The 12,233-nt window shown below is 38.7% G+C and overlaps 1 protein-coding gene across 1 annotated transcript in view; it reads right to left on the bottom strand.

Moving 5' to 3' along the window:
- MYO9A (myosin IXA) overlaps positions 1–11,565 on the bottom strand; it is a 301,341-nt gene extending 289,776 nt beyond the window's left edge. The window contains exon 1 of the mRNA XM_063090574.1: positions 10,726–11,565. Within this exon, the coding sequence (XP_062946644.1) occupies positions 10,726–11,565 (840 nt within the window). The remainder of the gene's footprint in view (positions 1–10,725) is intronic.
- Between the last annotated feature and the right edge of the window lie 668 nt (positions 11,566–12,233).

Raw genomic sequence — 12,233 nt, 5'->3', positions numbered from 1 at the left:
GCATGACTAGAAAGGAATGGGAGAAAACGGATTGAGTGCCTTGAAGGTAGCAGGTTAAAAGAGGGGTTTTATGGGGAAAGATTTGTTTACCTCCTACCCCGACTATAGGAGAGCTGCTGGAGGTGGTGGGGCCTTTATATTCCCTTAAGACCAAAAAGGTAGCTCCAGTGTCCAGGAGGAAAGATATTGGGTGGCCGTCCACAACCATGGATACCCTGGGCTCCTGCTTTGTTATAGAGATGGTCGGGAAGGGCCCAAGGCTCCGTCGGTCCTCCTCAGCGAGGCCCACCATAGGTGGTGTCCACGGCTCAGGGGACTGTGGGGCAGTTGGTCCCTCACCCCTTCGGGCGAGGCAGCAATCAGATCCCCAATGTCCCTTCTTTTTGCATTATGGACAAGGAGTGGTGGGTGGTCTGGGGTTGGGGCAAGCCTTTGCCCAATGCCCTTCCTTTCCACATTTAAAGCAGGCTCCAGGTGGAGGCTTAGAGGTGGAGGCTGTGGGAGGGCGCCCAGGGGGTTTGATAAGCTGGGCCAACATCTGGAAGTTGGCGTGGTCGGCCTTTTGTTTTCAACGTTCCTTTTCCTCCTCTCGATTATGAAAAACCTTGAAGGCCACTGACAGGATTTCGGTCTGAGGAGTTGCAGGACCCTGCTCTAATTTTTTAAGTTTAGTTTTAATGTCGGGGTAGGATTGGGCCAGGAAATAGGTCATAAGGACATGCCGGCCGTCTTCTGAGTTGGGGTCTAAGTTAGTGTATTGTTGAAAGGCCTGAGTTAATCTATTGAGGAACTCGGAGGGAGTTTCCTCCTTTTTTTGGACAATTTCTTGAATTTTTTGGAAATTGATGACCTTGCGAGCCGATTTTTTGAGGCCAATTATGAAGCAAGAGGCAAAACGGTCTCGAGCCTGGATTCCTTGGGCTGTGTTATAATCCCAATTAGGTTCCTGTTCTGGGACTGCTTGGGGGCCTGGCAGGTGATCCGGATTGGTACGATGGGTGTCAGTGGCATGGGTTTGGGCTGCATCCCAGACCCTGCGGTGTTCCTCGGGGAGGAGGGTATTGGCTAGGAGCATGAAGATGTCATGATGTGTGAGGCTGTAGGCCTGCAGGATCCATTGGAATTCTTTAATGTAGGTGGTAGGGTCGGTAGAGAAAGAGCCTAGTCTTTTTTCTAATTCTGTAAGGTCAGCTAGGGAAAAGGGAACATGGACCCTAACTACTCCTTCAGCCCCAGCTACCTCACGTAGTGGGGCGATTGTTAAAGGGGCGGGGGAAGGTCCTCAGGAACGGGTGAAAGGGGGGCTTAGTGGGTCAGGAGAAGGGGAGGGTAAAGACGGAGGAGGGGATGGTGCAGGAGGTGCAGAAGGTGACACGGATGACGGGGGAGGAGGAGGTTGGTAGGGTGGGGGTTCATCAGCAGGGTCGAAGGTGGAAGAATCGAGGGGTGACTATGAAGATGGTTTACAGGCTAAAAGGACTTGAGAGGGAGCACAGGAGGAGCAGAGGGTGGGGTTCTGAGCCAAGAGGCAAAAAGCCTCAATGTAGGGGATCTCCTTCCATTTTTTTAGGCGCTGGCAGTAGTTAAAGAGGTCTCGTAATTTGGTGAGGAGTTTGGGCTTAATATCCGGCCTGAGGGAAAGGTTGGTGAGGTTTTTCAGAAGGCATTGAAGTGGAGAGTCCCCTAAGGAGGAGGAGGAAGCGCCCATTCTGGTCTCTTAATGGGAATTTAGACAGAAATTGGACAGAGATTACTGATAAAACAGATCCTTCGGCCGGCTGGGAAAGGCGGGATCCTAGAGGGCGTCCCCAGTAGGTCACGTTAGTCCCGGCAGGTGCAGGTATGAACCAGGAGGAGAGAAGGGAGGTGTGGGTCATCACTCAGACCTTCACTTCTCTAGGGCAAAAGCCCGGTGCCTGAAGGAATCTAGCGCTAGGAATTTCTGGACAAGTTCCCAGACCTGGGAAGTGGAGAGAAGAGAGTGGTGGACAGGAGGGTGAAAGAGAGAAGGAGAGAACAGAATGGGGCTTTTAACCTCCAAAAATGAAAGTAAAAGTTTACCAGGGCTTTGGAACCTGTTATAGTTTGGGAATTTACGGTGGTCGTGAAGACCGTGGTGGGGTGGGGTATGGGCGTTAGGGGCTACCGGACGATCACGGCTAGACTCCCTGTGGTAGCCTGAAAAAGGGCTGGTGCCCTTTAGGAAAGGGGGCTTACCTAATGATGAGCCGGTGGTGAGCGGAAGGAGCCAGCACTGAAAAGAATGGACGAGGGTGGACCATCAGTGGTGAGTGGTGGAAGGGTGGCCGGTCCTGGCGGGACGGAGTTTCCGAGGGGCGACTCGAAAAGTGCTGCCGCTGCGATTCGAAAAGTGTTGCCGCTCAAGGGAGCCCCGAGGGGCGACTCGGAAAGTGTTGCCGCTGCGATCCGAAAAGTGTTGCCGCTGGAGGGAGCCCCGAGGGGTGACCCGGAAAGTATTACTGCTGCGATCCGAAAAGTGTCGCCGCTCAAGGGGATCTCCATCCCGGGTTTCGGCACCAAATGAAAGGACGAGTCGACACCAGTTGACGATCCACCAGAGAGAGCTCGTTTATTAGGCAGCACACACACACATATATATAGTGCTTTAAGGGAAAGCTGATTGGTTTAAAATACAATCCCTATTTAGCATACCACATGGGGCTTGGGGGGGAGCTGATTGGCCTGTGATTCGCGGGGGGGGGGGGGGGAGGAGAATGCAGAAGAGAAGGGCAACCAGCGCCATGATGGGGTGCGGCAGAGAAGGGCTTATGTGATCAGGGTGTGATCCCTTGGGGCATTTGGGTTCTTACAATAACCAATAAGTGTTGGTGAGGATGTGAAGAAATCAAAACTCTCATACATTAGTGGTAGGAATGTGAAATGGTGTGGCCACTTTGGCAGTTAGTTAATCAAATGATTAAACATAGTTACCATATGACCCACTAATTCTACGCTTAGGAATATGTACTCAAGAGAATTGAAAACATATGTACTCACAAAATCTTCTATATGAATGGTCATAATGTCATTATTCATATAACCAAAAAATGAAAACAATCCAAATGTTCACCAACAGATGAATGAATAAATATATACAATGGAATCTGACTCAACCATAAAAAGATATGAGTACTGATACATGCTTCAATATGATTGCACCTTGAAAACATTATGCTAAGTGAAAGAAGCCAAACAAAATAGAACAAACGTTGTAAGATTCCATTCACATGAAATATCAATTCTGATTGGTAAGTCCACAGAGACAGAAAACAGGCTGTTGGTTTCCAGGCACTGGGGGTGGGCAGAATGAGGAGTGACTTCATAACAAGTATGGGGTTTTCTTTTGGAATGAAAACATGGAACTATTTTTGAACTAGACAGAGGTAGTGATTGTGCATAACACTGTGAACATTCTAAATGCCACTGAACTATATCCTTTAAATGATAAATTTTATGTCAATTTCACCTAAAAAAATTTTTTTAAAAAGTCCAAGAAAAGGGCAAAAAAAGATAAGGGAACAAGGAACATGTGGAATTAATAGAAAAGAAATAACAAGAAGACAGACTCAAACTTAACCATATCAGTTATTTCATCAAAAGTAAATGGTATAAACATCCCAATTAAAAGACACAACCATAAGCTGTTTACATACAGTCCTCTAAATATAAAGAAACAAGCTCAATGTAGAAGGGTAGAAAAAGATATCTTGCTAATACTAGGCAAAAGAAAGCTGGAGTGGCTACATATATGTCAGACAAAATACACTTCAGAATAAAAAATATTACCAAGAAAAAGATGATTTTATAATGCTAAAATGGGGCCGACCCCGTGGCTCACTCAGGAGAGTGCGGCGCTGGGAGCGCAGCAGCGCTCCGGCCGCGGGTTTGGATCCTATATAGGGATGGCCGGTGCGCTCACTGGCTGAGCGCAGTGTGGGTGGCACCAAGCCAAGGGTTCTGATCCCCTTACCGGTCAGAAAAAAGACAAAAATAAATAAATAAATAAATATAATGCTAAAATGGAAAAATTAATAAAAAGCAACCATATATGCACCAATAACCTATAAACACTTATGCATCAACAAGAGAGCTTCATGATGCAAAACACATAATGCAAAATTTGATAGAACTTAAAGAAGTAATGGACAAATAAACCACAAGTATAGGTGAGATTACCAATACCTCTCTCTTAATAACTGATAGAATAAGTAGACAGAAAATCAGCAAGGATATTATCAACATTATCAACCAATATCAACATTATCAACCAAATGTGCAAGATTTACATGTATAAATACTCTACCCATTAACACCAGAATACACATTCTTCTTTAGTGCACCATGAATATTTACCAAAAAACTATATTCTGGGCTATAAATCTCAATAAATTTAAAAGTATCCAAGTCATACAATGTAATGTTATCTAACCACAAAAGAATTAAATTACAAATCAAGAACAGATAGGATATAAACATTTGTAAACCAGACACAAATTTAAGTAACCTATGGTTCAAAGAAGAAATCAAAAGGGAAATTAGCAAACATTTTGAGCTAAATGCAAATGAAAACTCAACATATCAGAATTTGTGGAACGCCAGTAAAAGCAGTACTTGGGGAGAATTTACAGCACTAAGTAACTATATTAAAAAAGAGGAGAGGCAAGACAACAACGCCGAGGGTTCTAGGTAGGAGCTGAGGACAGCCGCCCCTTCCACCTGGAAACAGGCAAAAGAGCATACCTGGGGTCCTAGGCAGGAGTTAATAAGTGCAGCCCCCTCAACCCAGAAGCAATCAAGAGAACATGCTGAAAACACCACTTTCACATGTGTGGTCCGTCATAGCCAGAGCTGTTGAAAAAGTGGCTCAATACCATCAGAGTAGCCACAGCCACCGTGCAGGCAGCCAGACTCAACTTTACTGACACAAGGAGTCACCAGCAGAGACTGGAAAAAGAAGAAGACATCTCTGTCCTCAAAGCCCACTCCAGAGTCATAGAAGAAGCAACCGCTCTACCAGATGACCAGACATCAACAGAGAGATACCAAAAATACAAAAATCTAAGAAAATACAACCACACCAAAATACAGTAATTCTCAAATACCAGACCCTATAGAGGAGGAAACCCTTGAAATGACTGAAAAGGAACTCCAAGCAATGATCTTAAGGAAACTCACTGAGATATGAGAAGATTCAGTTAGACAACATAATGAACTAAGAAAAAAAAAAAAAACAGGATATGAAGGAGGAAATTTACAAAGAGACTAATACCTTAAAAAAGAATGCAGGAGAACTTATGGAACTGAAAGATTCACTGAGTGAAATAAAAAAAAAAAACCGATAGCTTAAGCAGCAGGCTAGAACAAGCAGAAGAAAGAACTTCTGATCTTGAGGATAGTCTTTTTTAGATAACCCAGGTAGACCGAAAAAAAAGGAAAAAAGAATTTTAAAAAATGAAAAAATTCTAAGAGAGCTAGCAAACAACCTAAGCACACAAACATTCAAATCATGGGTGTTCCAGAAGGAGAGGAGAAAGGAAAAGGCGTGGGAAACCTATTCAATGAAATAATAATGGAAAACTTCCCAGGTATAGGGAGAGACACGGACCTGCAGATCCAGGAGGCTCAAAGATCCCTAAACAGATTCAACCCAAAAAGATCCTCTCCAATGCACATTATAGTCAAGCTGGCAAAACTCAAAGACAAAGAAAGAATTTTAAAAGAAGCAAGGGAAAAGAGCCAAGGCACCTATAAGGGAGCCCCCATCAGACTAATAGCAGACTTCCCCAAAAAAACCCTACAGGCCAGAAGAAAATGGGATGATATATTCAAAATACTAAAAGATAAAAAACTGCCATCCAAAAATACTATACCCAGCAAGGCTATCCTTCAGAAGTCAGGGGAAAATAGCGTATTTTCCAGACAAACAAAAATTGCAGGAGTTCACCGCCACAAGTCCAGCCCAACAAGAAATCGTCAAGGAAGTACTGAATCTGGAATACAAAAAATTATAATCTCTACCATGAATACACAACAAAGAACAAAACCCACTGATAGAACAAAAACGGAAATGAGAAAGAGAAAGAAACTAAATCTTACCACCACAAAAAACCATAATGACAATGTAATAATGCCCCTGCTTTATTTAGGATTTTAGTAATTTCAGTTTTCTCTCTTTTTTTCTTGGTCAGTATAGAAAAGGTTTGCAAATTTTGTTGATGTTTTTAAAGAATAAACTTTTGGTTTTGTTGATTTTCTCTATTGTTTTTTAATTCCCTATTTCATATATATCTGTTGTAATCATTGTTATTTCCCACTTATATTTTCTTTTGGTTTTGTTTGCTCTTCTTTTTATACCTTCTTATGGTAAAAGTTTACATTACTGATTCGAGATTTTTCTTATTTTTAATGCAGGTGTTTAAAAGTATACATTTTTCTCTAAGACTGCATTAGCCCTGCATCCTATAAATTTTGATATGTTGCATTTTGATTTTTATCTCAAAGTACTCTCAAATTTACCTGTGATTTTTCTTTTTACCCATGGTTTATTTAGGAGAGTGTTGTTTAATTTCCACATATTTTTGAATTTTCTAAATTTCCCTCTGTTATTGTGGTCAGAGAACATACTCTCTATTATTTTCTACGACCTTAGTCTTTTTAAATGTATTAAGACTTGTTTTGTGGCCAAAAATAAAAACAAAGTAAAATATAAAAATAAAAAAGAAGAAAGAAGATATCAAATAAATGACCTCAGATACCACACTAAGAAAAACTAAAAAAGAGCAAACTGAATGTAATATAAGAAAAAGATCCAAATAATGCAGATCAAAGATGAAATTAATGAAATAGAAAGCATAAAAAATTAATGAAATCAAGAATTGGTGCTTTGGCTAAGGGCATATTACCTAAAATTTCATGCCAATAAACATGACTACTTAGACTTAGCAAGTTCCTTGAAAGACACAAATTATCAAAGCTCATGCAAGAAACAGGTAACATGAATAGCTCCATATCCACTTTTAAAATTGAAGCTTTGTTTAAAATCTTCCCACCAGAAAACACTAGGTCCAGATGGCTTCATTAATAAATTCTAACACTGACAGTAGAAAAAATACACCAAAAATACAAGGAGGGAAGACTTCCGAACTCATTCTGAGACCAGCATTATCCCAATGTCAAAAACAAAAAAACACATTAAAGGAAAAATATCCCTCCTGATAACAGATGTATAAATTCTGAACAAAATTTTAGCAATTAACTCAACAGTACATTAAAGGATAGTACATTATAACCAAGTGGTGTTTATCCCAGTAATGTAGGGCTGGTTTAACATTCAAATTCCATCAATGTAATTCACCATACTAACAAATTATTTTAAAATATATATATGATGATCTCAATAGAACACCGAAAAAGCATTTGACAAAAATCCAATATCCATTCCTGATTAAAAAACAACCCTAAGCAAAGTAGGAACAGAAGGCACCAGACTCAATTTGATAAACAGCATCTACACAAAACCAACAGCTAACATCATATTTAATGGTTAAAGACTGAATGCTTTCCCATAACATCAAAAATGAGACAAGGATGGTGCTTTCACCAATTCTCCTCAACAGTATACTGAAGTAGCCTGTGAAATCAGGCAAGAGACCCCCTCAAAAGATACCCAAACCATATTGGAAAAGAAGAAATAAAACCGTCTTTTTATTCACAGACATGACTGCCTATATGGAAAATCCAATGGAATCGACAAAAAAACTATGAGAACTATTATTTAAGTTTAGCCCACTTGCAGGGTACAAGATCAACATGTGAATATCAACTGTATTTCTATATACTACCAACAAACAATCGAAAAAATTCAAATACCATTTATAATAGCATCTCCAAAATATTGAGAGATAGATCTTACCAAAGATGTGAAAGACCTGTACATTCCATACATTGAAAATTATAAAATATTGCTGTTTGCTGAGAGAAATTTTTAAAAACCTTAATAAATGGAGAAATAAACTTGTTCGTGGGTCAGATGACGTAATACTGTTACCATGTCAATTCTCCCCAAACTGAACTATAGATTCAACACAATTCCAATCAAAGCCCCATGAAATTGATAAGCTAGTTCTAAAATTCATATGGAAATGCAAAAAACCTAGAATATCCAATACGGCTCTGAAAAAATAGAATAAAACTAAAATGTTAATACCACCTAATTTCAATAACTGTTATAGAGTTATAAAGCTATGTAATGAAAAGTGTGGCATTGGTATAAAGATAAATCAATGGAACAGAAGAGAGAATCCAGAAATAAACCCACATGTACATGGACAAATGATTTTCTGACAAAGACACAAAGGCGCTTAAGGTTAAGAAACGATAGCCTTTCAAGAAAAGGTGCTGAAACAAGTGGATATTCAGAGGCAAACAAAGTACAAAACTACTATAAAAAGATATAGGAGAAAATCTTTTTGACCATGGTTTAGTATGCAAGGTTTCCTTAAATACAACATGAAAAACACAATCCATTAAAAAAGGAGAGAGATAAAATGAATTATAACAAAATTTTAAATTCTTCTCTTCAAAAGGTACTATTGAGAGAGGGTTAAATCACGAGAAAAATGTACGCAAAATATATCTGATGTTTTGTATCACATCAAAGGACTTGCACCCAGCATACACAAATAAGTCTCAAAACTCAACAATAAGAAAACAACCAAATAAAAAGTTGGACAATAGATTTTGATAGACACTTAGCCAAAAATACATAGATGGCAAATAAACATCATTAGTCATTACAGAATGCAAACTAAAATCACAATGATATACCACTTCGCACATAGTAGAATGGCTAAAATTGAAATGAATGACTATACTTAGGATATGGAGCAAATAAAACTGTTATACATTGCTGGTGAGAATATAAAATAGTACATTCAAGTCACTTTGGAAAAGTTTGGCAGGTTCTTAAAAAGTTAAACATGTATTTATCATCTTATCATATGCCCTTGTCATTCCAGTCCTAGGTATTTTCTGAAGAGAAGGGAAAGTGTGTGTTCACACGAAGACATATACACAGCTTTATGTGTAACAGCCAAAAACTGAAAAAAACCTATACATCCATCAACAACTGAATGGATAAACAAACTGTAGTATACAATGGAATACTACTACTTTAACAATAAAAAGAAATGAATTATTGGCACATGCAACAACACAGATAAATCTCAAAATAATTATAACGAGTAAGAGAAGCCAAACATAAAAGAGTACATATTATATGACTCCACTTATATAAAATTACAGAAAATACAAACTAATCTACAGTGACAGAAAGCACTTAAGTGTTCTCATAGATGGGTGGGTTGGGAGGGGTGTGAGAGAGGAATTACAAAGAGATATGGGGAAAGGTTTGAGATAATGGATAATACTCAGAATCTTAACTGGTTTCATGGTGGTTTCATGGGTGTATATATATATATATATGTGTGTGTGTGTGTATGTGTGTGTGTGTGTGTGTGTGTGTGTGTGTGTCAAAATTTATCACATTGTACACTTTAAATATGTACAGTTTACTGTATCTCAGTTGTAACTCATGGAATCTTTTCTTAAAGAAACAACTGAGTAAATACAGTTGACTTGAACAACACGCATTTTAAGTGCATGGGTCCACTTACATGTAGATTTTTTTAAACCAACCGCAGATCAAAAATACAGTATTCATGGGATATGGAACTCACACATATGGACAGCTCACTTTTCATATACATGGGTTCCACAGGACCAACTGCAGGACTTGAGTATTGGGAGGGATGGAGAAGAGACCTAGAACTGATCTCCCACAGATACTGAGAGACAAAGGACAACTGTATAAAATTGTATATATTTATAGCATACAACATGATGTTGTCATTTGTTATACACACTGAAGAATGGCTAAATTAAGCTATTTAACATATGCATTACTCACATACTTATTTTTTTGTAGTGAGAACACAAATCAAATTTCTTAGAAATTTTCAAGTATACAATATATTATTAAATACAGTCACTATTATGTACAATATATCTCGAACTAATTCTTCCTAACAGAAATTTTGTGTCGTTTGACCAACATCTCTCCAATCCCCTTGACCCCCAGGCTCTGGTAAATACCACTTTAGTCTCTGTTTCTATGAGCTCCACTTTTTTAGATTCCACATAGAAGTGAGATCATGTGGTATTTGTCTTTGCATTTTCTTTCCTTTTGACATTTGATAGTATTTCTTCTAAAACAGCCTACAACTAAACATTTTTTTCCCATATTCTCTACAGTTTTACAAGTAAACCCTTAAGAGTTTCAATGCCAGACATAGACGTTAAGGTTACAGAGATACAAATACATTGGCAAGAATATTTTCCCCAACCACCTACTTCCACAATCCAGTTACAGACAGGACTCCTGCCGCTGCTTTTTCCCTTTATAGAGGGATATACATGACTCCAGTCATCTCTTTGTATCACCAATGACCCAAAGACACTCTTTAAAAAAATTACCACTGTAAATTTTTACCCTTCAATCTCCCACACAGCCTTTTTTTCTCTCCTACCTTTTAGTTCCCTTTAGTAACTAAAAATGATGTCTATTCTTCTTCTTGGTTTTATTTCATCTCTCACATCTACCAATTTTTTTTTAAATGTTTAAGAAAAATGCTTCTATACACTTACCTCAAGTACTGGTCCAGCTCCAAGAATAATCTGTTCCACTCCACTGGCAAATCCTTTCTGACTGAGAGCGGTAAGGTGGTGAATAAGAAAGTTTGTGCTTTGAGTCTTCCCAGAACCACTCTCTCCTGAAATCACGATGCACTGATTCTTTTTGCGCTGAAGCATGGCATGATAAGCTACATCAGCCACAGCATAAATGTGGGGCTCAAGTTTTCCCAATTGGTGGTTATCATACATTTTGACATATTTGGGGTTATAAATAGGAAGAAACTTGAATGGGTTAATAACTATTAGAATACTGCCAACATATGTATAAATTTTTTCATGCTTAAAGCGATTTCGTAGGTTTTCTAAGAGAGTTTTCTCATTCAAATCAGGTAAGCTACATAAATCATCAAAGTCTTTCTGTTGTGGCTGTGGAAGAAAACCCCGTTCCATCATCCTGCGGCGTTCTTCCGTTACCCGTAGCCATGACTGAAGGCTACCATAATGGATTGATCCATCAAGGTTTTTTTCTCTCAGAAGAAAGCGGTAGTCTTCTCCACTCAAGCGATTTTCCAGAGCCATTCGGGGCCACAACATCATTCGCTGAACTGGACAGTCTGTTGGATTGAGTATCCATTCTTCTCCACCAAATTCCTTTACCTCTGCTAGAACATAACATTTTGTTTTGTCAAGATGAAGTTTGTTTATAAGAGAGTCAATCACTTCAGCAGCTGTGGAGTTTTTTCTGGCAGGAATTGGACAGTATATTGTACCTTCTGAAATTGTCCCAGGATATATACGTAATGTATGCTCATTATCCTCAAAGCGTCGTCTTCCTCCATCATTTACATTCATATTGGATCCTGTCCCATCAGCATGGATAGTACACATTCAAGACTGTGCAAACCATTTTCTTGGCAAAAGAACTGTAACATAAAAGATGTGAAACATTTAGAAGTCATATTACAAATTGCTTTCTGATGCTCAAGAAAGAAAGGCTTAACAAACATGTTGATTACATTTTTAAAAAACACAAAATCCTAACTCATCTCTTAGTACAGGAACAGTCTTGAAAACAGTCTCACTGAGACCACGTAATATTAAGTTTACTTTCCGAATCTGGGCACTTTCTAAATAGCAACTTGACAAAAAATATATATTTCAATGTTTTATTATATTAACAATTTGGAATTCAGAGAGTACAAATGAAAATTATTCTTTCCCCTGCTAGCTCAAATGTTTCTAAGGTACTTGGGATTAGGATCAAGTTCTTGCAGAGCCTCACTAAAGACTGGATAAAGATGGACAGAATAATCACACAAATCTGATCAGTCTGTACCCCAAAATCTCTTAAGGATAAAGCAAAAACAAAAAAGAATGCCATGAATGAAGAAAAAATTGTGAAATTCATTAAAAACAGTAAGGAGATGAGATAAACAGAGAAATTAAACTAGATAAAGTTGTAACCAAGAAAACAATGAGAGAAAGCTGCTATAGAGATAAATATTTTCAAGGAATTCTGG

The sequence above is a fragment of the Cynocephalus volans genome, chromosome 3 (assembly GCF_027409185.1).
Source record: "Cynocephalus volans isolate mCynVol1 chromosome 3, mCynVol1.pri, whole genome shotgun sequence".
NCBI classification, from domain to species: domain Eukaryota; kingdom Metazoa; phylum Chordata; class Mammalia; order Dermoptera; family Cynocephalidae; genus Cynocephalus; species Cynocephalus volans.
This window is presented reverse-complemented; position numbering and strand designations above follow the sequence as displayed.